The sequence below is a fragment of the Orcinus orca genome, chromosome 11 (genome assembly GCF_937001465.1).
Source record: "Orcinus orca chromosome 11, mOrcOrc1.1, whole genome shotgun sequence".
In the NCBI taxonomy this organism is placed as follows: Eukaryota; Metazoa; Chordata; class Mammalia; order Artiodactyla; family Delphinidae; genus Orcinus; species Orcinus orca.
The window spans coordinates 6874465-6899645 of NC_064569.1; the positions used below are offsets into that span (position 1 = coordinate 6874465).

Sequence of the window (25181 nt, forward strand, 5' to 3'; positions counted from 1 at the left end):
GTGGTTAGTACTCCATGTTTCCACTGCCAGGGGCCTGGGTTTGATCCCTGGTCGGGCAACGAAGTTTCCGCAGGCTGCGCTTGGTGCGGCCAAAAAAACAAACAAAACAAAACAAACAACGAAAAAACCCACACCCACGAATTCTTTGATACTCTTCTCTTCAAGAGGTGGAGCCTATTTTCCCTCTACTTAAGTGTGGGCTGCACTTAGTGACTAGCTGCTAAAAATAGAATAAAGTGGAAGTGATCTGTGTGACTAAAAGGCACAGTGGCTTCCACCATGGTCTCCTTCTCTCCTGGGGGAAGCCAGCTGCCTAATTGTGAGCACACTCAAGCAGTCCTGTGGAGAAGCCCATATGGCAGGGAACAGTCCTGCTAACAGCCATGTCACTGAACCATCTCCAGGCCCAGTCAATCCATCAGATAACTGTAGCCCAAGCTAAGATACTTTTAGATTCCTGATTCACAGAAACTGAGATAATAAATGTTTTAAGCTACTAAGTTTTGAGATAATTTGTTATAATCAACTAAGAATTGCATTTGGCTACAACATAGATCCCCCAAACCCAGAGGCTTAACCAGTTTTTCCCTTTATATAAAATAAGTCTGGAGACAGGCAGTTCAGTGGTGATATGATAGCTTCATGATATTTTCTGTATCATAGGCTGCTTTCTACTTACGTTCTGGCATCTTAGCATGTGGCTCATATTCTCTGGGTCATCTCACAGCCCCATGTGGTTGCTGGAACTCCTGCCATCACATTTCTACTTTACAGAGGAAGTAAGACAAAGGGGAGGAGGAAAAAGGGACATTCTAGAAGTTTCACTAACTGACGTATCAGCAGTGAATGGAGGTTGAGAAATATATATATATTTTAAAGCTGGGCACAGTGTTGCCCCAATAATATAAAAGTTCTGTTAGCTCAAGAATGAGAAGACAAAAAAATTCAATTAAAAAATAAGCTAAGAGTTTAAACAGACAGTTCCTCAAAGAAGATATACAAATGGCCAATGAAAACAAAAAAAGATGCTTACCATCTTTAGCCATCAGGGAAATGCAAATCAAAACCACAATGAAATACCACTTCATATCCACGAGGACAGCTATAATCAAAAACAGGTAATATCAAATGTTGGGCAGGATACGGAGAAGTTAGAACCCTCAAACACTGCTGGTGGAAATGTAATGTGGGGCAGCCCTTTGGAAGACAGTCTGGCAGTTTCTCAAAGGATAAATATAGAGTTACCATATGATCCACTTACAGTTCCACTTGTAAGGAAAAAATTGCCAATAAACTAGTTGAAATATATGAGGTCTGGTTCTATTTGTAACATTTTATTTCAGGCTCCTAGCAAAGTGCCTGGTACCTAGTAAGCACTCAATATTCATAGTTGAATAAATGAATATGTTGAAACTGTAAGTATTTTAGAATGAAATCTCCACATGGCAAAGAATCATGTCCTCCTTTGGAATCCATTCATTACTGTATAGAATTCAATATCTTGATACTAAAAGTATTATATTTTTATTGATACTATTTGGAAATGGAAATATTCGGCCACACAAAAATTTGCACATGAACGTTCATAGTGGCGTTATTCGTAATAGCCAAAAAATGGAAAGAACCAAACGCCTCTCAACTGACGAATGAAGAGATAAAAAAATGTGGTATACACCATACAATGGAATACTGTTCAGCAATTAAGAGGGATGAAGTACTGACACCTGCTACAACACGGATGAACTTTGAAAACATAATGCTAAGTTAAAGAAGCCAGACGCAAAGGGCCACATGTTGTATAACTTCATTTAAATAAACTGTTTAAAAAGAGTTCTGTTGGTGAGAAAGACGGGAAGAATGAATATCAGGCAAGAAACTGGCTGTTTCCACCACAGTTAATATTCAGATCATATAAAGCTCCTACGAATCAATTTTAAAAATTAGTGACTTCGCAGGAACATGAAGAAGGACATGAAAAGGCATTTTGTAAAATAAATACTAATACATAGACATATAAAAAAAACCCTCACCAACAATCAAAAATGCAAATTAAAATAATTTTGTGGTTATTTGATAATAGCTATTATTAAAAAGACAAGAAAAACAAATGTTGGTGAGGATGTGGAGAAAAGGGAATCCTCACACACTGTTGGTGGGAATGTAAATTGGTGCAGCCACTATGGAGAACAGGATGGAGATTCCTCAAAAAAATTAAAAATAGAACTACCATATGATTCAGCAATTCCACTTCTAGGTATTTATCTGAAGAAAACAAAAGTACCAATTCAAGTGATATGTGCACCCCTGTGTTCATTGCAGCACTATTTACAATAGGTAGATATGGAAGTAACGTAAGTGTCCATCCATAGATGAATGGATAAAGAAGATGTGTGTGTGTGTCTGTGTGTGTGTGTGTGTGTGTGTGTGTGTGTGTAGTGGAATATTACTTGGCCATAAAAAAGAATGAAATCTTCCATTTGTGGCAACATGGATGGACTTAGAGGATATTACGCTAAGTAAAATAAGTCAGACAGAGAAAAACAATACCACATGATTTCAATTTTATGTGGAATCTAAAAACCAAAACAAATGAAGAAACAAAACAGAAGCTGACTCATAGATACAGAGAAAAAACTGGGGGTTGCCAGAGGGGCAGGGGATGGAGGGATGGGTAAAACAGATGAAGGGGATTGAGAGGTACAAACTTCCAGCTATAAAATAAATCATGAGGATATAATGTACACATAGGGAATATAGTCAATATTGTACAACTTTGTATGCTGACAGATGGTAACTCGTCTTATTGGGGTGGTCATTTCATAATGCATAAAAACATCAAATCACTGTTGCATACCTGAAACTAATATAATATTGCATGTTAATTATAACTTTAAAAATGCCATAATAAACTAACCTCCCTGAAAAAAATAATATCGACATATCTATTTTTCAGTCTATTAAGACTGGTAAAGATAAGTACATACACTTTGAACCAGAAACTGCACCTCCTAAGAATGTATTCCACAGAGCCATGTTACTCAAAATGCGGTCCATGGACCAGCAGAATTGGTATCACTTTAAGGGGTCGGAATCTACATTTTAATGAGCTCCTCAGGCAATTCCTATGCACAGTAAAATTTGAGAAGTACTGTTACAGAGTACTCACACCGAAGAGCAAAGATATATCTATGAGGATTTCTATTGCAGGATTGTTTATAATGTTGATAATTTTCTTTAAAGTTAATACACCTCGGGCTTCCCTGCTGGCGCAGTGGTTGAGAATCTGCCTGCCAATTCAGGGGACACAGTTTCGAGCCCTGGTCTGGGAAGATCCCACATGCCGCGGAGCAACTAGGCCCGTGAGCCACAAGTAATGAGCCTGCGCGTCTGGAGCTTGTGCTCCACAACAAGAGAGGCCGCGACAGTGAGAGGCCCGCGCACCACGATGAAGAGTGGCCCCCGCTCGCCGCAACTAGAGAAAGCCCTCGCACAGAAACAAAGACCCAACACAGCCACAAATAAATAAAATTAAAAAAAAAAAAAGGTTAATACTCCTCAACAAAAAACAGTTAAAAAATTACCATATAGCTATATAATGGAAGACTTAGAAAACTATAAACAAAGAGGTAGATAAATGTTTAGTAATATGAAAGATGTCTAAGACATATTGTTAAATGAAAATAATCCAGATGTATGTATGATGGATAACATTTTTGTCTTTTAAAAATCTATATATTAATGAGAGTGGTGCTGAGGGGGATCATGGACTTTTATGTTCCTCTATACACACATCTCTACTATTGCATTTTTTTTTTTTTTTTTTTTTGCGGTACGCGGGCCTCTCACTGTTGTGGCCTCTCCCGTTGCGGAGCACAGGCTCCAGACGCGCAGGCTCAGTGGCCATGGCTCACGGGCCCAGCTGCTCCGCAGCATGTGGGATCTTCCCGGACCGGCGCACGAACCCGTGTCCCCTGCATCAGCAGGCGGACTCTCAACCACTGCGCCACCAAGGAAGCCCTATTTGCATTTTTATTTTAATTAAATAGTACTTTTGTAATCGAAGGAGATGTTCTCTAGACCAGGCACTGGGGGAAGGATGTCACTGAGAAGGACGTGGCGTTTCTAGCTCTCATTACATGGCATCGATTCAGTCCTTGTCAACAAAACAAAATAAAATCTCCAGCGGCTCCTTACAGCTTTTGGGATAAAGTCCAACCGTCTGTTGCTCCTCCCTCATGCCCCTGAGTGCACCTCCGCTCCAGCCAGCAGAACCCCTGCCTTCCTTCCACTGACACTGAGCTCTTTCTCCTCCAAGACTTAACACCGGCGCCTCTTCTGTCTAGAGTCTCTGCCCTGAACATGTGATATTATGTGCACATGCGTATTATAAGATTATCCCCTGGCTCCCACGTACCAAAAAGAAAAAAAAAAAAAATTTCAACAAGATTATCCCCTGGCACTTCGTAAAAGCCCTGTAAGTGCTGGGTTTCATTATTATAACATATTTCTCATTATATTGAATTACTTGTCCACTAACCCTATCCCTGGACTGTAAGCCCCCTGAAGACAAGGCCTGTGTTTTACTGTCCTTGAGTGCCCAGCCAGTCCAGCTGGGCAGAGAGTAAGTGCTTAACAAAAGCATGCTAAATGATCCCTCCCTTTCCTCTGCGCCAAGGAAGAAAATCACATCCTTTCTCTCTGACTACCTCAGACCACCTGGATGTTCCCCTTCTCCACACTCCAGCAATGTGATAACTCCTTTGCAAAGCACTTCTAGCCCTTCAGAAAGCTTTCCTATCTACTCTTTTTTTCCCCCATTAATTAATTAATTTATTTATTTTTGGCTACATTGGGTCTTCGTTGCTGCGCACAGGGTTTCTCTAGTTGCTGTGAGCGGGGGCTACTCTTTGTTGCGGTACGCGGGTTTCTCATTGCAGTGACTTCTCTTGTTGCAGAGTATGGGCTCTAGGCACGTGGAATTCAGTAGTTGTAGCTCGCAGGCTCAGTAGTTGTGGTGCATGGGCTTAGTTGCTCCATGGCATGTGGGATCTTCCTGAACCAGGGCTCGAACCCGTGTCCCTGCATTGGCAGGCGTATTCTTAACCACTGCGCCACCAGGGAAGTCCCCTATTTACTCTTTTTTATTCCTCACAACAACCCCAGGACCGAGGAAACAGGCAAGGGGTGGGTGGGAGATGTTTACGAGGGTTAACTAAGTGAAGGCGGTAACTCACACTCTTTTAAGTGTCCAGCAGTCTTTTGAGGTGGACATGTTTATCCCCATTTCAAAAATGTGAGAATGAAACCTCAGTAAAATGATATAACCTGCTGAGGAACACGCAGCTATTAAGTGGTGGAGTGCGTTTGGAACCTGCTCTCTCTGACTTTAAAACCCCAGCTAGTTCCATGATACCAAGTGAACAGATTTGTCTGTGAACGATATTAGCCAAGCCAGACAAGGCAGGAGGTAGTATTTCCCGATTTTCAACTCAACACATCTGTCATCAGACCACTTTTCCTGTTGTATAGTCTGTAACGCAAACGTTAACAATTAATCACATGACATGTTACCTTGTGACCTAATTGTTTTATTTACATTAGATTCTACAGGATTGGTAATATCCCCCTTCCCCCATGCAGGAATATTAGCTTCGCTAAGCCTTAATTTCCTCTTCTCCCAAATATCTATCCCACAGGACTGATGTGCAGATTCAATAGCACTCGCAAAGGCATCTCACACAATGTCTGGCAGAAATATCTGGCACAATGTCCCTCCAGAAATATTTGTTGCATCTCAACCTCTCTTTTCCATCTCCTTCAACAAGTCACACAGGCTTGAGTGCCTGGGTGTGGCTGTACCAATTCTTGTTGATTATTTATATGACAGTGCCGGATGAGGATTATTTTAGTGGGCTCCTGCTGGATTTTCTCCTTTTATATCCCACAGAAGGTCTGCATCAAAAGATGAGGATGGAAATGGTCCCAAGCTGGGTTTAGCAATCGATACAGTGCTTCAGCATACATCACACTCTTACTCCATCCCTGTCAGCTGGTATAGTTAAACTTATTTTATAGATGAGAAAGTGGGGTCTTAGGTAACTTGCTAGCGAATTACAGATCTGTCAAGACTCCAAAACAGGCTTTTTTTTTTTTTTTTTTGGCTTCGCTGCGTAACTTGTGGGATCTTAGTTCCCTGACCAGAGTTTGAACCCAGGCCACAGCAGTGAAAGTGCTGAGTCCTAACCACTGGACGGCCAGGGAATTCCCAACAATCCAGGTCTTAAGATACATCGGGCCTGGGCTCCTTCCACTCCAGGAAGCCACCTGCCAGAGGTCTACCTGAAAATAATTATTGGGTGGGACCAATAATTATTGGTGGGGGAACCAGACCAAATACCACTTGGTAGGTATTTCTTTCCTTTCTTTTTTTTTTTTCTCTTTATAGTCCCTGAGCCTCTCCTTGTCCCATCATGAGGTCTTAATTTATTTTATTTACTTTTGCTGTGTTGGGTCTTTGTTTCTGTGCCAGGACTTTGTCTAGTTGTGGCAAGTGGGGGCCACTCTTCATCACGGTGTGCGGGCCTCTCACTATCGCGGCCTCTCTTGTTGCGGAGCTCCAGATGTGCAGGCTCAGTAGTTGTGGCTCACGGGCCCAGTTGCTCCGCGGCATGTGGGATCTTCCCAGACCAGGGCTCGAACCCGTGTCCCCTGCATTAGCAGGCAGATTCCCCACCCACTGTGCCACCAGGGAAGCCCCCTCTTTTTTTTTTTTATAAGTTTATTTATTTACTTATTTTGGCTGCAGTGGGTCTTCGTTGCTGCGCATGGGCTTTCTCTAGTTGTGGTGAGAGGGGGCTACTCTTGTTGGGTGTGCGGGCTTCTCATTGCGGTGGCTTCTTTTGTTGGGAGCACTGACTCTAGGCGCGCAGGCTCCAGTAGTTGTGGTACTTAGGTTTCAGTAGTTATGGCTCGCGGGGTCTAGAGAGCAGGCTCAGTAGCTGTGGTGCACGGAACGTAGGATTTCCCTGGACCAGGGCTCGAACCCGTGCCCCCTGCATTGTCAGGTGGATTCTTAACCACTGCGCCACCCACCACTTGGTATTTCTTGCCCTTCTTCCCCACCTTTTCCTTCAGGGAATGAGTTTCTTTTGAATTCACAGTACTTCTGCATTGAGGTTGTCCGGTTCCTTTAAGGTCTCGCATGATGCAATGGCTAGCCCGCCCCTGTCCCGCCCCTCAGCTCTACTAAGCCACGCCCACTGGCTTTTTCAGCGGGCCAATTACCGCCCTTCATTCGGGTTCCTAGGACTGGGAAATTGGGCTCGTAACCAGGCAACTACCGGTCTACTTGCTTCGCGGCGGATTTTCAGTTCGGTTATTCGCAGCTCTTCTCTCAACGGCTGCCAGCTGCGGAAGGCGAGTGCCCGGCCCTCCCCCGTTGCCATAACAGCAGTACACAACTCCTTCTCCCTTGCCCTCTACCAAACAGTCCTTCCCTCTGGGGCCAAGACCTCTCCAGTAGAGCTTCTAGTTGAGCAGAACCAGGGTCTGCGCCCCTTTGCAAAGGAGGATTGATTGAGTGGGAGGGTTGGAGGCTGCGTGTCAGGCTGGTGTCCCAGAGGGGACAGGAAAATGGGTCTACGCGGCGTGGGAGAGTTAGAAGAGAGGAGTAGAGCAGGGGTTATAGAGATGGAAGGGGATGGGAAGGGGCAGTAGGGAGGTTTGGAGGAGAACGTGGCTTAAGGCAGAAGTGGGGAGAACTAAAGAGAGGGAAGTCCAGGAAGCTGGACACCGAGCTGCTGGAGGAGTTGGAGCCCCTGAGAAGGGCAGGAAATGTCTTGGGGGTCTGGGAAGGCATCCAAGTGAGAGGGGTCCTTGGTGGGAAGTATGAAGTGGAGGTTGGGAGTCAAAATGAGATGTTCACAGGGATGAGGAAAGAAGCATCGCTGGCAGGAGGTCTGGGGTGATAGGGTGATGAGAGGGGTACCCATTCATGGAGGTGAGGGAGGGAGCGTTGGCAGACGCTGAGGAGACCTTCTTTCTCAGGGCCGGGACCTAGCTGGATTTGACTCCAGAGCCTTCAGCAGGGAAGAAAAATGTCAGATGAAGATGATCTGGAAGACTTTGAGCCAAGCCTGGATGGTCTGGAAAGGGAAGACGACGAGAAGGAGACAGAGGAGTGGGAGGACCACAGGAAAGAGGGAGAAGACTCTGAGGAAGTGAGAGCTTGGAAACAGAGGGGCCGGGATTAAGGGCTGGGGAGAAAGGGATGCCTGAGTCCGCTTCCTCCTGCAGTGGATGTCCACGCCCCTCACAGAGGACATGATGAAGGAAGGGCTTTCTGCGCTCTGCAAGACGGGTAATGGACTGGCCCATGCTTACGTCAAGCTGGTGGTTAAAGACAGGTGTGTTCATGGGGGACCAGGAGAGGTCTGAGGATGTGGGACCCAGTGTCCTTTCTCAGCCTCCATCCTGGGTGTTTCGGCTGAGGTTGGATATCTGGCATCCTGGACCAGCGAGGAGGGAAGGATAGTCTACTTTTCAGGACGCTGTGACTCCCCGTGTCAGAGCTGGCCTGGGCAATTGGAGGCTGTGAGGGTATGGGATGGGGGTGGGGATTCCTGTTGGACTACCTCACTAGTCTTTCAGAGTGTCGCTTCTCGGCCCTTCACAGACACAAGGTCCCTGCCCACCGTTGAGAACCCACCTACCTTCTCTTCCCCCTCCCCAGCCCTCCCTTCTGTCAGCCCCTCTCCTCTCCACTCTAAGCCATCTTCACACTGCCCTCTGCTTTAGTACCTCTGATAGTCCTTGCTGGATTCTTAACCCTGACCCTGGCCTCTACCATCTCCTAGGGATCTGACAGACATCCACTTGCTGCGTTCCTACATCCATCTGCGCTTTGTGGATGTTTCCAGAAACCACTTGACAGACTTGTCCCCACTCAATTGCCTCACCCACCTGCTCTGGCTCAAGGCTGACGGCAACAGGCTGCGGAGTGCCCGGTTGAGCGAACTGCCCTACCTGCAGATCGCCAGCTTTGCCTATAACCAGATCACCGACACTGAGGGCATCTCTCATCCTCGTCTGGCCAGCCTGGATCTCAAAGGTGGGGCCTTGGGATGGGCCTCACAAGATTCCTTCCTCGCCTGGGGCCGACATAAGTGGGCAGTGTGGTCCTTGGCTGTGCCACACAGCAATCTGCATTCATTCATTCACTCATTCACGATGGTTCACGATGACAGTTCTGTGTGCTGGAGATGTAGCAGTGAACAAAACAAAGAAAATCCCTCTTCTCCTGTAGCTTACATTGTAGTCAAGGGAGGCAGGCAATTATCAGTGATCAGTATTTTATTTTTAATTTTTGGCTGCACTGCGTGGCATGTGGGATCTTAGTTCCCCAAGCAGGGATCAAACCCGTATCCCCTGCAGTGGAAGGATGGAGTCTTAGCCACTGGACCACCAGGGAAGTCCCAATGATCACAATAAATAAGTAAATTTAGGGACTTCCCTGGTGGCGCAGTGGTTAAGAATCCGCCTGCCAATGCAGGGGACACAGGTTCGAGCCCTGGTCCAGGAAGATCCCACATGCTGCGGAGCAACTAAGCCCGCGAGCCACAACTCCTGAGCCTGTGCGCCGCAACTACTGATGCCCGCGCACCTAGAGCCTGTGATCCGCAACAAGAGAAGCCACCGCAGTGAGAAGCCCGCTCACTGCAACTAGAGAAAGACTGTGCGCAGTAACAAAAGACCCAACACGGCCAAAAATAAATAAATAAAAATTTAAAAAAATAAGTAAATTTATAAAGCATGTTAAAAGGAGATAAGTGCTATGGAAAAAAATCAGGGTAAAGGAAAAGGGGGGAGCAGGGGTGGCGATTTCAAACAGGTTGGTTAGGACAAGTGTCATTGGGAAGTTGACATTGGAGCAAAGACTTGAAGGAGGAGAGGGAGTTAGCCATATAGATTGCTGGGCACCCTTCATTCACTCCTCAAAGACTTAGGTGGGCACATCCATCGGGCCCTTGGACTTGCCAGACCACTGTCCAGGGCTCCGCAGCCCTTAAGTCTGGAGCTGTCCCTCCTCGTATCACCTGGCATTAGAGAAGATGATGCAGAGGCTCCCCAAATTCAGGCTCTACTGCTGAACATTTGAAGCGGCCCTTTGAACTCTTGACACCCTCCTTCTCAGGGAACCACATCCACATGGTGACAGGTCTGGACCCCCAGAAGCTGATGAGCCTGCACACACTGGAGCTTCGGGGAAACCAGCTGAACAGCACCCTGGGAATCAACCTTCCTAAGCTGAAGAACCTCTTCCTGGTAGCTCACTGGGTCAGAAGGTGGTTGGTGCTGGGAAGGGGGCGCTGTCCTGGGGGCCAGGATGCCTGGTTCTAGTAGACTCACCTACTAACTTCATCATCATCGTAATTGGTATCATTTCCTGAGTGCTTACTCGGTGCCAGATGCTGTGTGGATTCAGAGTCAAAACAGACAAGGTGCTCAGCACCTCGCAGGGCTGATAATACACGATGTGTGGATAATACAGAGACAGTTTGCTTTGATACAGGTAGCAGCACCTTGTGCATAACTGAGGTTCAGATCAGGCTAAGGAGGCCACTTATGTGTCTAGGCTTTTAGACTCTTGAGTCGCCTCATTCCAGGATGGAGCTGAAGCCATTTCTCCTCAGTGGAGCAGTGAGGCTCTTGGCGCGGGCGGTGGGCTGAAGCATCTCCTCCTTAATCAGAGGTGGCCGTGCTGGGATGGGCAGTAGGAGTCACTGCTGAGCTGTCTCTGGGTTGGCAGCTTCTTCTGGATTCTTTACTCTCTACGCGGGTCTCTACCCACCTCCACTGCCCTCCTGTACCCTCTCTACCTCTTAGATTTGCCCTTTTGCTGCATCTCTTTCTGATTTCCTTCCCTCTCCCTGCTGCCCTCTCCCAATCGATCTACTGTATCCTGGGGTCTAGGCCCAGAACCTGTTGAAGAAGGTGGAAGGTTTGGAAAGCCTAAGCAATCTCACTACCTTGCATCTTCGAGACAACCAGATTGAAACTCTGAGTGGCTTCTCCAAGGAAATGGAATCACTGCAGTACCTCAACCTAAGGTAGGAGCCCCCTCCAGGCCCCCCGTGCCTCTACCCTTGACCAGGAGCCACCTTTGCCCCTATGTTTCTCCCTGGTCCCAATCCCCCAGTTCTAGACCACCCCCAGATTCTCACCTCATCCTCCGTCCTGATCCTCCCCCCTCCTGTCCTTACTTTCTTCTGCATCAGTCCTAATTACAGCACTGAGACCTTTGTAGCCTGAGACCCCTGAACCCTATTCATTCAACCCACATATTGAGAACATACTACGTGCCAGGCCTTGTGCTGTGTTCCGGGAACCATCTGAAGGAATCAGAGATGGTCCCTGTTCTCAGGGACTCACAGTCTGGCTCCATCCCATATAAGTTTCCACTGCCCTTCTCCATCTCCTGGGCCCCAATTCCCCTTCCAGTTTCCTGCCTCTCTTCTCCTGAGCCCCACCTGTAATGGGCCCCATACTGCTATAAAACACAAGACATGCTCAGATTTGGTTTTGTTTTCCATAAATTTATTGATTTATTTATTTTTGGCTGCGTTGGGTCTTCGTTGCTGTGCAGGCTTTCTCTAGTTGCGGCGAGCAGGGGCTACTCTTCATTGCGGTGCATGGGTTTCTCATTGCGGTGGCTTCTCTTGTTGCAGAGCACAGGCTCTAGGCACGCTGGCTTCAGCAGTTGTGGCACGCGGGCTCAGTAGTTGTGGCTCGCGGGCTCTAGGACGCAGGCTCAGTAGTTGTGGCACACGGGCTTAGTTGCTCCGCGGCATGTGGGATCTTCCCAGACCAGGGCTCGAACCCGTGTCCCCTGAATTGGCAGACGGATTCTTAACCACTGCGCCACCAGGTAAGTCCCCGTGCTCAGATCTGAGGTGAGAAGAGTATTTAAAAGAAAATCTCTAGATGGAAAGGCACTGAGGATCAGGGGCGATTTTCTTGCAGCAACTCTTGTCGGATTGGAGGATTTTATGTGTGTATCTTTAAGCAAAGACGTAAGGAAATTGCCTCTTTCGTCAACAAAGACAAATCCTCGATTCTGGCAGTGGAAAAAGAGTCTCCGTGTAGGGAGTGGTGGTTGTACCTTGAAGCCCAAAGTCCTGCTTTGACTGCTGGAGCGATCTCTTGCTAATTAGCTCTGCCCCCTTGGTCTGGTAGGGTGCAGGGGGTATGGTTTTCCTGTTAATGGTCTAGACAGGGATAATGGACCTTCCTCAGTGGCTATTTACCAGGGATGTTTAGAAGTAAGTGTGGGGCAGAGGGGTTGTCTCAGTGACTGGGAGGTGCCCCTGGGGCCAAAGACCTGCAAGCAAGGACAGTCCAGCCTCTGAGGCGTGAGGCAAGAGCATGAAAACAATACACAGTATCCTACAATGAGGTGCTTGAGGGGAGGAAGCTTATTCTTCAGGCTGGGAGGCCCCGACCCATCCCCAGCTCCAGGCTCCTTCCTGTGGGAGCGCCGAGACAGCACCATCTCCATGACCCTAGAGCCCATTTCCTTCTCCACTGGCTCGGTCCTACCTTCTAACCTTTGGTTAGGTGTGATGACACAGAAATCTGTCCCTACAAAGGAGATTCCCCCCTACTCCCCAACTACAAGACAGGGTTGATACCTAGCTCTGCTGCTCCAAAAAGATAAATATGACACATTACAGAATAGACAGTGGCGCCTAGGGATTCCCTGAAGGGCGGAACAGGACAGGAGTAGGGTCACACAGCGTCTCTGCAGCAAATCCAGCAGTGCGTGGCAGGCCAGTCCACAGAGGCCATGTTTCTAGAGAAACCGGAGCCCAGTGGGAGACTCCCCCGAGGGCCCATACCTGGTAGCTAGCCTCCGAAGCCCATCGTTCTCTCGTGAACACCTCCCCACCACACCGGCAGGGGCAACATGGTGGCTGACCTGGGGGAGCTCGCCAAGCTGCGGAACCTGCCCAAGCTGCGAGCCTTGGTGCTGCTGGACAACCCGTGTACGGACGAGAACGACTACCGCCGGGAGGCCCTGGTGCAGGTGGCGCATCTCGAGCGCCTGGACAAGGACTTCTACGAGGAGGAGGAGAGGGCTGAGGCTGACGAGATCCGGCAGAGGGTGAAGGAGGAGGCCGAGCCCGAGCCCGAATTGGAACTGGACCAGTCATCGATCTCGCAGTTCCCCTAGCCTCCAAGGACAGTAAGGACGGGGGGCAGGGGGGCCAGAAGAGGAGGCCAAGGGCCTGGCGGATGGGAAGGGAAGTTGCTGTAGGAGGAGGTGGGTGAGGGAGGCAGAGGCAAGGAGAACCCCTGGGGAGACCTGGGTTAGGAGTCACAGGTGAGGAGAAAGAACCAGAAGAGCCTGGGAGGAGCTGAGAGAGGCTTAGGAGATACATCAGGAGGCCTGAGGAGTAAGCAGTATGAATGGGGTGGCAGGCAGAGAGGTGGCTGTGGGCTGGGCAGCCACACCTGATGGGAAATGCTGGGTCTGGGGCATGGGGGGGGCGGGGTTGGGGGCCGTGGTGTATGAGGATGGCAGCTGGGCCTACCGAAGGCAGGAGAGGAAGATCCTGCACTATAGAGCAAAGCTAAGAATAACAGGACAGAAGGAAGAAAGGAGGGCAGAAGGAGGCAGGAAGAGACAGGCTATGAGACCAGGGAAGCGTGGCAGCTGGCACTGCAGGTGGGGCAGAGGCAGCAGTGGGAGTGCAGGGGGCCCAGAGGATTGGCTTCTGTCCTCTTCCTCCAGGAGACCAAAGATGCTGGCTCCAAGACCGAGGAGACTCCCAGTTGGGGGGGCCCACACCCCCTCTTCCGGAGACAGAGGACGCCTTCTCTTGCCCCAGGCCTAGGAATTCATCACAGCCCGCCTCCCAGACTCTGTGACGGGCACCTGGGCAGCGGTGACTGCGCGGGAGCAGCCCCTCGGGTAGGCCTGGTGGGAACCAGGCCTGGATGGGCCAGGGGAGGCTTGAGGAACTGGCTGCGGAGGCGGCGGCCTGGAGTGTTAGGAACAGTTGTTCGTTTTTCCAATAAAGAGACATTTTGATACTCTCGTATCTGACCGGGTTTGTGAGACACTGAGGCTGTCACGGGCTTCACTGGCGTCAGGCTGAGATTGTTACTTTCCACGGGGTCGGGGCGTGGGTATGAGCGCGCGTGGGCGGCGGGGGTATAGGTCGTGGGTGGCCCCCGGCCCCTCCCACATCGCTCTCCTCCTGACCTCCCCGCCCCATCCCATCGGTACCCCCCCCCTCCTCCGCGCTCCTACGTGCGCCTCCGCTGGCGGCTCCTGAATCATCGGGGGCTCCGGGTCACATGCGCCCGCCCGGCCCTATCCGCGCCTCCCCCGCCCGCCGCCCGGGCGCCGCAGCCGCCGCCACCGCCACTCCCGCTCTCTCTGCGCCGCCACCACCACCACTGCCAGCGCCACCGACAGCGCCACCGCCACAGGCTGGGTCTGCAGCCCCGAGGTGAAGCCCCAGACGAGCCCCGCGCCCCTCCGGCCCCCTCCCCTCGCCGCCGCGCCCCCGCCCCTCTCCCCGGGCCTCGCGCATCCCTCGCCCCGCGGCGCTGCGCACCTGCTTCGCCACCCGCGCCCCGCAGGCACCTCCTTCCCCAGCCTTCCCGGACCGCTCGTCTCGGTTTCAGGCTGTCGCCCCCTCCTCATTCGTGCGCCAGGCCTCTGCGCACCTGTGTCTAACTGCGCCTTTCTCCACCCTTGTCTGCCCCCTCCCCATGCCCCTTTTCGCCTCCGGTTCTGTCGATGATAAGGTTTCGCGGTCTCCCCGGGCTGTGCATTTTTACCCTGGCACGTCCTTTGGCTTTGCATCGGGGAAATGTCTTTCTCACCCTTCTTCGGCGTCCGCAGACTTCCTCTAGACGCCCCTCTCCCACTCCTCTCCCGCATCGCCCACTCCGGTTACAGTGTTTCCACTGCACCGGGGAGGGATGGGAAGAAGGGAGAATTTGTCTAGGGGCCGGGGGAGGACCGGCCCAGCCGTGCCTCTCCCCACGGGTCTCTCTTCGTCCTCCTCCCTCCCCACGGCAACCCTCAGAGACTGAGGACCCTCTCGCAGACTTCTCTACTGTACATCTCTCGGGAAGAGGAGGGACATACGTTTGGAGGGAGATTGGGACCTTGGAGTGGGGGTTGGAGCATTAGATTGTGGGGGATGGGGGCTCAGGAGGAGAGGCCTCCCGCTGCCCATACGACCCATGCTCTTCTGGGCTCCAAGGAGAAATGCAAACCTAGCAGCCGGACCGCCCTGAGGAGATCTGGGGGAACCCCACCAGCCGGCTGCTGAGGGGGCGAGGGAACCACTGCCGTGCCGCTCCCCTCCCCTCCTCACTGCGGAGTCCTCCCATCTCGTTTTTTTTTTTTTTAAACATCTTTATTGGGGTATAATTGCTTTACAATGGTGTGTTAGTTTCTGCTTTATAACAAAGTGAATCAGTCCCATCTCGTTTTTGATCCTACCCCGCCCCCCACTGCAGTGACCTCCCCTTCCTCACTGCATTGACCTTCTCCTCTCCCCACGGGCGGGGGGATCCCTTCTACAGCCGACGACTGCAGCCAGCTCCTCGTCACCCCCCCACACCCCGCCCAGTGCGGTAACCTCTTTCCCATCCCTCCCAGCCTCCCAGCCTTTGGCCCCTCCCACTGGTCTCAGGCTCCACCCCTCTAAGCCTCTTACCTTTCTCCTTCCTTCCCTTCCACCCAAGGAGATCCCAGCCATCATGTCCATTAAGAAGATCTGGGCCCGGGAGATCCTGGACTCCCGTGGGAATCCCACGGTGGAGGTGGATCTCTACACTGCCAAAGGTAATGGGCAGGGCCTTCCCACAGCCGCCATGCTGGCTTTGCCCTCGCCTGGCATGGGAGGCTCCCCGGGGATTCCCAGTGGGGATGGGGCGCTGGGCCAGGCTCACGAGCCTGTAGCGGGGCGGGGTGGATCCTCCTTTTCCAGGGGAGCCAGGATAGGCCGGTCTCTGTGTGCTAGTTTAGTGTGTGATACACAGCCTGCCTCTGCCCTCTGTGTTCACCGTGTGTGCGTGTGTGTACCGTGTGTGTGTGCACCGTGTGTGCTGCCTGCGTAGCTTCATTTCTGTGGGTTCCCACTTGCGCACGTGGGACCTCAGTTGGGTGGATGAGGAGGCCAGTGCTTGTGCATCCGCCTCCGTGCGTGTGTCCGGGTCGGGGTGGGGCGGGGGGGTCGTTAAGGAGCACTGGTGGAAGAAGGCTGGATGCGGCTGCAGGGGCGTAGAGCTGGAAGGCTGAAGAATCTCTGGTCCCTGTGGTGTCCTCTCTCTCCATCCTCATTCCACGTTCCCCTCCCAGGGCTTTTCCGGGCTGCCGTGCCCAGTGGAGCCTCCACTGGTATCTATGAGGCCCTGGAGCTAAGGGATGGGGACAAACAGCGTTACTTAGGCAAAGGTGAGGCCCTTTGTCTTTTCCCGGCTCTCCCGTCCCTCTACTGGGGACCTCACACCAGTCCCCAGCCCTCTTCCTGCATGCCTTCCCCCCACCTTTCCTCTTCGGGCTCCGCCTGGCCTGAGCCGGCCTGACCTCTCCACCTCTCCCTAGGTGTCTTGAAGGCAGTGGACCACATCAACACCGCCATCGCCCCGGCCCTCATCAGCTCAGTGAGGCCCGCTCTTTGCTGGGGGTGGGGACCAGGGTCCTGGAAGGAACGCTGGATTAGGGGACGATGAAGGAGAGGGAGAAAGGCCCACCTCTTGGGAATCATGGTTACCGGGGAAGGATGCCCCCTGCTCCCATGGAGCTTCAGGTCCCCTAATCCAGACAGGCCGCTGTTGCAGGAAGCTGGTTGGACCCTGGCTAGATGTGAGCCTGTGTGTGGATGTAGGGGGCCCTCTGGCTTAGGGTCCAGCCTTCATCCTGGCTTTGGGTGATGGAGGTTCTGCTCACAGGGTCTCTCTGTGGTGGAACAAGAGAAGCTGGACAACCTCATGTTGGACTTGGATGGGACTGAGAACAAGTGTAAGCAGGGGCTGGGAGAGAGTCGGGGTGGGGAGGGAACTCATGGAGCAGATGGAGAACTGAGGGGCCAGCGCTGTGGGGGGCTTCTTAGGAAGGATGACCTGGGACTTCCCTGGAGGTCCAGTGGTTAGGACTCCACGCATGAGCTTCCGCTGCAGGGGGCACGGGTACGATCCCTGGTCGGATCCTGCAGGCTGTGAGGTGTGGCCAAAAAAAAAAAAAAAAGAGAGAGAAGGATGACCCGACGAGGACTAGCCCTTCAAGAAACCATGAGTTTAACGCCAGTGGGAGGGGAATGACATTAGACAGAAGGGAGAACTTTGCAGCATAAGGAGGGGGGAGTTGGTGGCAGATAGTCTGTGGTCTCAGGGGTGTTTAGCAATAGTGCCTCTCTCTGCCCCTTCGACTCACCTCCCCTCGCCGCCCCCCACTATTTTCAGGAGAGGATGGATGAGGTGTTGCAGGAGTGGAGAGGGAGGAGGGGGGTCTCCTTTACTGGCTCCTTTTGGGGAGTGTAGGTGGAGGCGAGGCCTGGAAGGGGAAGGGGACGTGTTTGCTCAGTGCCTTCCTCTGTAATCTCCCAGCCAAGTTTGGGGCCAATGCCATCCTGGGTGTGTCCCTGGCCGTGTGTAAAGCAGGGGCGGCCGAGCAGGAATTGCCCCTCTACCGCCACATTGCTCAGCTGGCCGGGAACTCAGACCTCATCCTGCCTGTGCCGGTGAGACTATGACCTGCCCCTCCCAGGGGTGGGTGGGGAGGGAGTATGAAGCCTTGTGAGGACTGATGGGGTGCAGCTAAAGAGAAAGGATGGGGACAGGGGACTCTGAGTCCAGGAAGCTGGAGGAAGTTTGGGATTTGGGGTTGACACTCCCAGGGGCGGAGAGGGAAGTGCTCTGTGACTTTTCTGTCCTCCTGTGGCTCCCAGGCCTTCAATGTGATCAATGGGGGCTCCCATGCTGGGAACAAGCTGGCCATGCAGGAGTTTATGATCCTCCCAGTGGGCGCTGAGAGCTTTCGGGATGCCATGCGACTCGGGGCAGAGGTCTATCACACACTCAAGGGCGTCATCAAGGACAAGTATGGCAAGGATGCCACCAACGTGGGAGATGAAGGTGGCTTTGCCCCCAATATCCTGGAGAACAGTGAAGGTGAGGCCAGGAGCCCCACTCCTAGCTCTAAGTCTCACTCCATCCCGGGACATCAGGAAGGGCCACACATTCTACCAAGTCCCGAGGAGGCTGCGTGAGGGTCCCTGAGCTAATTCCAAGAGGTTCCATTCCTCGGAGTGGGTGCCAGAGGGCCTAACAAATTCACATGCAGGCCTGAGAGGACATTCTTTATCCACCCAGCCAGATCTGTAAGCATCTGCAAGTTCCCACTGGAGCCCCTGGGGATGCTGGGAGATGGTCTAGGTGACCTGTGGGATCCATCCCCACCTTTAACTCCGATGGATCCTCAGTTTGATGAGATACACCATGCTGCAGGGAATCCACTCCAAGTCTATCCCATTCCCACCCCAACCTCTTAGACTTCTAGGATTTCTAGCCTTTCTCTCCCCTGGGAGAAACCTTACAGTGAAGAGAAACTATACAGGCAGGTAGTGGCTAAGAGTTAACTTTCTGGGGCCAAATTGCCTGAATTTGAACCTTGACTTGAAGAGTTACTGGCTGGGGATCTTGCTCACTTAACTTCTCTGTGCTTGTCTTTCTCATCTGTAAAATGGGAACAACAGTCTCTATCTCTTAGCATATTGTGAGGATTAAATGAGATCATGTGTGTAAGTGCTTAGGTGACATAGTTAAGCCCTCAATAAATTATAGCTATTTAAAACAAAACAAACAAACAAACAAACAAAACTGGGCTTCCCTGATGGCGCAGTGGTTGAGAGTCCGCCTGCCGATGCAGGGGACACGGGTTCGTGCCCCGGTCCGGGAAGATCCCACATGCCGCGGAGCGGCTGGGCCCGTGAGCCATGGCCGCTGAGCCTGCGCGTCCGGAGCCTGTGCTCCGCAACGGGAGAGGCCACAGCAGTGAGAGGCCCGCGTACCGCAACAAAACAAAACAAGACAAAACTATGGAACTTCCCTGGTGGTCCAGTGGTTAAGAGTCCATGCTTCCAATGCAGGGGCTGCGGTTCGATCCCTGGTCAGGGAACCAAGATCCCACACACCGCGCGGCGCGGCCAAAACAAAAACAAAAAGACTATTATTAACACAATTCCATTCCTCTGCCTTCCTAAAAGGTGGCCTGCTCGTCGCAGACCTGAGAATAACCCCAAAACAACCTTAACCAGACCTCTCCCTAGCAAGAGCCCTCCACTTCTGTTCTGAATTTCTTTCTTTCCCTCATTCCTCCTCGCCCATCGTATTCCATCCCCAGCCTTGGAGCTGGTGAAGGAAGCCATTGACAAGGCTGGCTACACAGAAAAGATCGTCATCGGCATGGATGTCGCCGCCTCGGAGTTTCATCGTGATGGCAAATACGACTTGGACTTCAAGTCTCCCGCTAATCCTTCCCGATACATCACTGGGGACCAGCTGGGGGCCCTCTACCAGGACTTTGTCAGGAACTATCCTGGTGAGAGCAAGGGCTATGGCAGGGGGAGGGCAGGGGGCAGGCAGGGATGTGTTGGGGACAACTCTGGGCCTTACGGGGGTGCTGACCCGGGTGTCAGGGAGAGATGTCCTGAGAGGAACCTGAGAACCAGGGATGGGGTGAAGGAGCCTCCTGCAGAGGTTGGGCTTTGGATGTCGTGTAATTGTGCAGGTACCTGTGGTGAATCTGTTCCATCTGCTTTGGATCCTGATTAAAGTCATGATCTCTGAAGCTGCTGGGATCAGGGGGCGGGTTTGGGAGGAACCAGGCCTGGTGAGAGGGTGACTGGAACTAGCACAGTTCAGGATCTTTGGCTGAGAAAACTGGATGCTGGGGAATTCCTGGCGGTCCAGTGCTTAGGACTCTGCACTTTCACTGCCGAGGGCACGGGTTCAATCCCTGGTCAGGGAACTAAGATCCCATAAGCCAGCAGTGTGGTGGCTGGATGCTGGATACTGAGTGGAGCTGGACGTCATGTGGGTGCGGAGGTGCTGAATCGCCCTCTCTAGGTCCCCCAGTGGTTTTTACCCCGGGATGGAGGTACTTGGCTTCCAGTTCCTGAGACAGAGCGAGAGAAAATAGACTTAGATTTTGCAGAATGAAGTTTTTAGAATAGCAACGAGGAAGGGCTTCCTGGTAGAAGATGGGAAAATACCAAGATAGGTTGTGAGAAAGTTTCTAAACTCTTGTTTTTGGAAAGGTTTTATGGAAGAACCAAGAAGCAGTTAGGGCAGCCTTGTCTCGGGGGAAGCAGGGGTGAGGAAGCTGAATTGGCCAGGGGGTCTGACCCGTCCATTCAGGGCATCCCAGCGGGGTGTTCCTGCCTGACTCAGAGCCTCCGCGTCGCTCTCCCATCAGTGGTCTCTATTGAGGACCCCTTTGACCAGGACGACTGGGCTGCCTGGTCCAAGTTCACAGCCAACGTGGGGATCCAGATTGTGGGTGACGACCTGACAGTGACCAACCCAAAGCGAATTGAGCGGGCCGTGGAGGAGAAGGCCTGCAACTGTCTGCTGCTGAAGGTCAACCAGATCGGTTCGGTCACCGAAGCCATCCAAGCGTGAGTGCCTGCCGTCCCTGACTCAGCCCGTTTCTCCCAGCCCAGTCTTGCCCACAAGTGCTGAAGGGGGCAGGGAACCTGGAGTCACTTTCATGGCTCTCCTGGTTCTGCTCCCTCCACCCAGACGTTTCTTGACCGACATAGGGGATGAGAAGAGGGTGCGGGCATGAGAAGAGGGTGCGGGCATGAGAAGAGGGTGCGGGCGTGAGGCGCTGGGGCTCAGTGCTGCTGTACGGATGCAGGTGCAAGCTGGCCCAGGAGAATGGCTGGGGGGTCATGGTGAGTCACCGCTCGGGAGAGACCGAGGACACGTTCATTGCGGACCTGGTGGTAGGGCTGTGCACAGGCCAGGTGAGCGCCAGGGAGCCCTTTGTGCAATTGGTGGGTTCTAGGCTCAGGTGGCTCTCCTCTTCCAGGTGTTTGCGGGTGTTGGGGGAATTTCAAGGGAGTATAAGTTTTCTTTCACGGGGCAAAGGGCGGCCACGGAGCTGCTTATCTTCTGTGGTGTTTCAGATCAAGACTGGTGCCCCATGCCGTTCCGAGCGTCTGGCTAAGTACAACCAGCTCATGAGGTGAGGGGACCCGGGGAATGGAAGCCCAGGGCCCAGGGGGTTATAAGCTGTGTTTCTCCACCATTTCATCTCCAGTGCCCGGGGCCTGGAGAACAAACAGTAGGCATCCAGAGAATACTTGTTTTTGATGGATGGGTTTACAGATGGCCTGATTGACAGCCCACGGAAAGCCAGGGAATGACCTCGCTCAGGCCAGGACCCGGGAGCAGGTGGTGCGAGGGGCTTGGAGGATGGCGGCCCCATGGGAAGCGGGGGCGGTCCTCCTGCTTCCCTGACTCTTTCCTTTCTGACTCACCTCTCTCAGAATCGAAGAAGAGCTGGGGGACGAAGCTCGCTTCGCCGGACATAATTTCCGCAATCCCAGTGTGCTGTGATCCCTCTACCTGCCTGGAGACTTGGAACCCCTCGCCCGTCCTCCTGGAACCTCTTCTTTCCAGTCCTGCTCGAAATTTCACCCCAGACAACACCCCGGCTGACCTGCTGCGCTGCTCCTTGACTGGTCCAGCCCCTGCTGTCTCCGCTCTCGCCCACTCTGGGTTCCACACTCTCCACTCCTTCCTTTCTCTTCTCCCTCCTCAAAAACTGGCCATGGACTGAGGATGTAAGGGCATCCATGGAAGACCGATCAGGGTCCGTGCCGGAGCGTCAGGGCTGGTTGTTGCGGTGTGTAGAGGGGCCGTGTGTCATGTGTGCTTTGCGCTGGGTCTGTTCGTTTCCAGGTTGCATATGAGACGGGAACTGCACAGTGCTGAGTGGAGGGGAGTGCTGGCTGCGTGCTCAGGCCTGGCCTAAGGCACTGATGTATTATTTATTCATTTATTTATTTTTCATTCATCCTGTTAATGATTCACTTCCTCATAACTCCAGGGCCAGAAACTGGCCTGACTGGACGGGACCGTGTGTCTGTATTTCATGTGACTGTAGATTCTGAGATGGCCTGGGGTGGGGGTCTTGCTGGAACGGGAAGGGTCACAGAAAGGGGCCTCGATGAGGGTTCCTGTGTGCGTGCCAAGCCTTAACCTCAGCCTGGCTCGGTCCAGAGGTGGGGCTGTGTGCCCGGGGCTCCTCCCCTGTCCCTCTCTCCCCAGCCCGTCTCCCCCTCGTTCGTTCTTCCTGCAGCTGCACCTGAGCACCGTCTCACTCCCCCGTGCCGTGTTCCACAGCTGCCAGCACCTCTGTGGCGTTGAAATGAGCACCGCCATTAAAGTGTGAGTCACCGTGCATTACTGTGTCTGAGGAGTCTTACTCTCGTGCACACGAGGGGAGAGAAGATGGAGCTCCTGGAAGTCGGTGAAACTGGATAGCAGAGCTGGGGAGGGCACAGAAAGAGGAAGAAGCCCAACAAATAGGCCAGGAGGATGGCATTGCCCACCTCACCCTGGCCAGGCAGGGAGCACATTGCCGTGCCGTGTCAGCAGCAAGCCTGGCCCCAGGACCCAGGGGAATTGGGGGTCCTTAACCTGGGGCCCCAGAATTCCTAAAAGTATCAAAAATTGTGTGTGTATATGCATTTTTGGAGAAAGGGATCCAAAGGGTTTGCAGATTCACCAAGGGCCTTGACCAGAGGAGGGATAAAGCTGTGGGCTGGAGCAGCTCCGGTACTGGGCCTCTCCCAGACCAAGTCCTGGCTGCTTCTGGGATCGACCAGCACTGCCTGGGCAGCACCCCCTGCAAGGTGGGGACCCGGGGAGGAAAGGATGGTGCTTGGGAAGAATGGTACTGGGGGTACAGAAGCCGGAGGAAACAGCCTTCCAGTAAACTGGGGATTCAGGACCTGGGGTGCTCAACGGGCCCCTCCCTGGGTCAGCCTGCGAGAAGGGTGCCAGTGTGTGGCTGGGGAGACGGACTATCACCCTTCAGCTCCAGCGGAGCCCCAGCATTGAGATGGGAACCCAGGAACCACCGGGGAGGAGGGGGGCGGGGGGGAGGGGCCGGAGGAGGGGGGCGGGGGAGCCCCCTCCAGGGCTCGGATACCCGGGTGGAGCTGTGGCCACTGGAGCGTATCAAGCTTCTGTAGGCTGTTGACTGCACTGGCTACGGGGCGAGGGTGGGGGGAATTGCAAGGCTGCTCCCTCTGTGGGCCTCCCACTCTGTTTCTTCTCTGAGTTCTGGTCCTGGACCCCCTCTGCCATCCTGCCCAGCTCCAGGACTGGAAGAGGATTCCCGTTCTGTATGGGCAGGACCCGCTTCTGTGCTTTTCTCCTCCTGTGTGGCTGACAACTCAGCCCTTTTCAGTCGAAGAGTTTCTCGCCCCATCCTCTGTGCTCTTCATTACAGCGCGGGCATCTCAGCTTTCCCTTCTCTGCTGTCTCCTGGTGTCCTTTTCTGTTTCCCTTGGGGGCACACCGTACTTTTCTCTAGGGTCCATTATATCCATCTTTCTTCAGTAACTCCTGGTCGGAGCCACATTTCCTAACCTCTGCCCTTTCCTCCTTGCTAGGTCGCCTTCTCATGCCCCCCCCACCCCAACCCCTCAGGTACTGGCTTGGATTGGGTTACAGCTAGCTCTGCCTGGGCCTCCCAGGCCCCTCTCTCCACTTTCCTTTTGTGCTGTTGCCTGGAGACGGGTGGGTCGTGGGGGACTGGGGCCAGAGAGGGAGCTGGGGTGAGGGATGGTGGTGGGGTGTGTGTGATGCTCCCTGAAGCTGAGTTGTGAGCCCGGCCCTCAGGGAGGGGAGGAATTGGAGGGGGTAGGCCCTGGCTTCTCTTCTCACTCTCCTTATCCCGTTTCCACCACTGCCTACGTTTTTCTTTTAGGCTCCGCTATGTCACCATCCTAGCCCATCCCTTAGTGGTTAAAAAAGGAGGGAGAAGAGCTCGGCCTGGAAAGGAGCTGGGAAGAGCCTGGGCCAGGGCCCAGTGGGGGACTGAACTGAACAGTGCAGACAGGGAGGAAATGCAATGGAGGGGGAACCATGGGGAGAGGAGGAGCCTTGGAACAAAGTTGGGGGGTGGGGAGAAGGAGCTGGGGTTCTCCTAGGACACAGATGAAGGGAGTGGGCAGCGGGGGTGGGTGGGTGGGGTGGAGCTGTCTGGAAAGCCCTGAGGGATAAGGAAGGTGGGACTGGGGTAATAAAGTGAGTGCCAACCAGTTCAAGAGTCTGAAGAGTGGTGATTCATTCCTAGGCCAGGGAAGCCTTCCTGCTCGGGTTCCCCAGTGCCACAGGATCCATTCAGAGCTTCTGGTACTCCTAGAACTAGGCTGAGCCCGGCCCAGGGAAATAGGAGGCAAAATCTACCAGTTGCTGCAGAGCCAAGCTCCTTCCCTCTCAGAAGGCTGGTGGGATCCTACCCTCAGGGCCCACCCTGGGCCTCTAGCTGGCGGGCTCACACACAAACACCACCCCCGGCCCCGACCTGGAGCGCTACTGAGGGCTCCCAGTCCAGACTCCGGCTCCAGCTCTTCCCGTTTCCCAGCCTGCCTCCCTCCCATTCTCTGGCCTTCCCGATCTCAGCTGCCAAAAATCACCCAGCGTCTTGGTGTCCTTTGTCCTGAGAGATGTTGCTGCTCGGTGTGGGGCAGGGAGAGAGCCCAGGAGACTCTGGGGGGTGGGGACTGGGGGTGCTGGCCTCCTGGCTGAAGACTGGGAGTGGCTGGGGACTGTCAGGGGCAGAGGCTGCCTGGAGAGGGGTCTGCGGTGGAGCTGTCTCCACATTAGAATGATCTCGATGGGGGAACCTGGGCACCAGGGGTTGTCTCCACGTGGAGCCTAATCCCCACCCGACCCCTTCCCTGTAGCCCAAAGTACTGTGAGTGATGACTTTGTACAGATTTGAGAAGGAAAATGGAGCTGCTACCAGCCAGAGGGCCTGAGGATGGTGTCCCACTCCCATAAATGAACGCTCATGCGCCCCCATTCCTACCATTTCCTTCTACTGCTTTCCCTTTCCATCTCCCCTGGCTTGT

General features: G+C 53.0%; 2 protein-coding genes across 2 annotated transcripts; both read left to right on the forward strand.

The window, feature by feature from the left end:
• The first annotated feature begins 7288 nt into the window (after positions 1-7288).
• LRRC23 (leucine rich repeat containing 23) lies at positions 7289-14046 on the forward strand. The gene is made up of 8 exons (XM_033404338.2): positions 7289-7416; positions 8047-8219; positions 8296-8405; positions 8856-9109; positions 10193-10323; positions 10972-11108; positions 12958-13243; positions 13793-14046. The coding sequence occupies exons 2-7, from the start codon at positions 8097-8099 to the stop codon at positions 13229-13231; spliced, it is 1029 nt and encodes a 342-aa protein (XP_033260229.1). The 5' UTR covers positions 7289-7416; positions 8047-8096; the 3' UTR covers positions 13232-13243; positions 13793-14046.
• A 1722-nt stretch (positions 14047-15768) lies between these two features.
• ENO2 (enolase 2) lies at positions 15769-22497 on the forward strand. Its single transcript, XM_004279072.3, has 11 exons — positions 15769-15868; positions 16385-16480; positions 16631-16689; positions 16978-17047; positions 17632-17765; positions 17973-18195; positions 19427-19624; positions 20501-20702; positions 20945-21053; positions 21216-21274; positions 21579-22497. The coding sequence occupies exons 1-11, from the start codon at positions 15784-15786 to the stop codon at positions 21646-21648; spliced, it is 1305 nt and encodes a 434-aa protein (XP_004279120.1). The 5' UTR covers positions 15769-15783; the 3' UTR covers positions 21649-22497.
• Positions 22498-25181: the final 2684 nt, after the last annotated feature.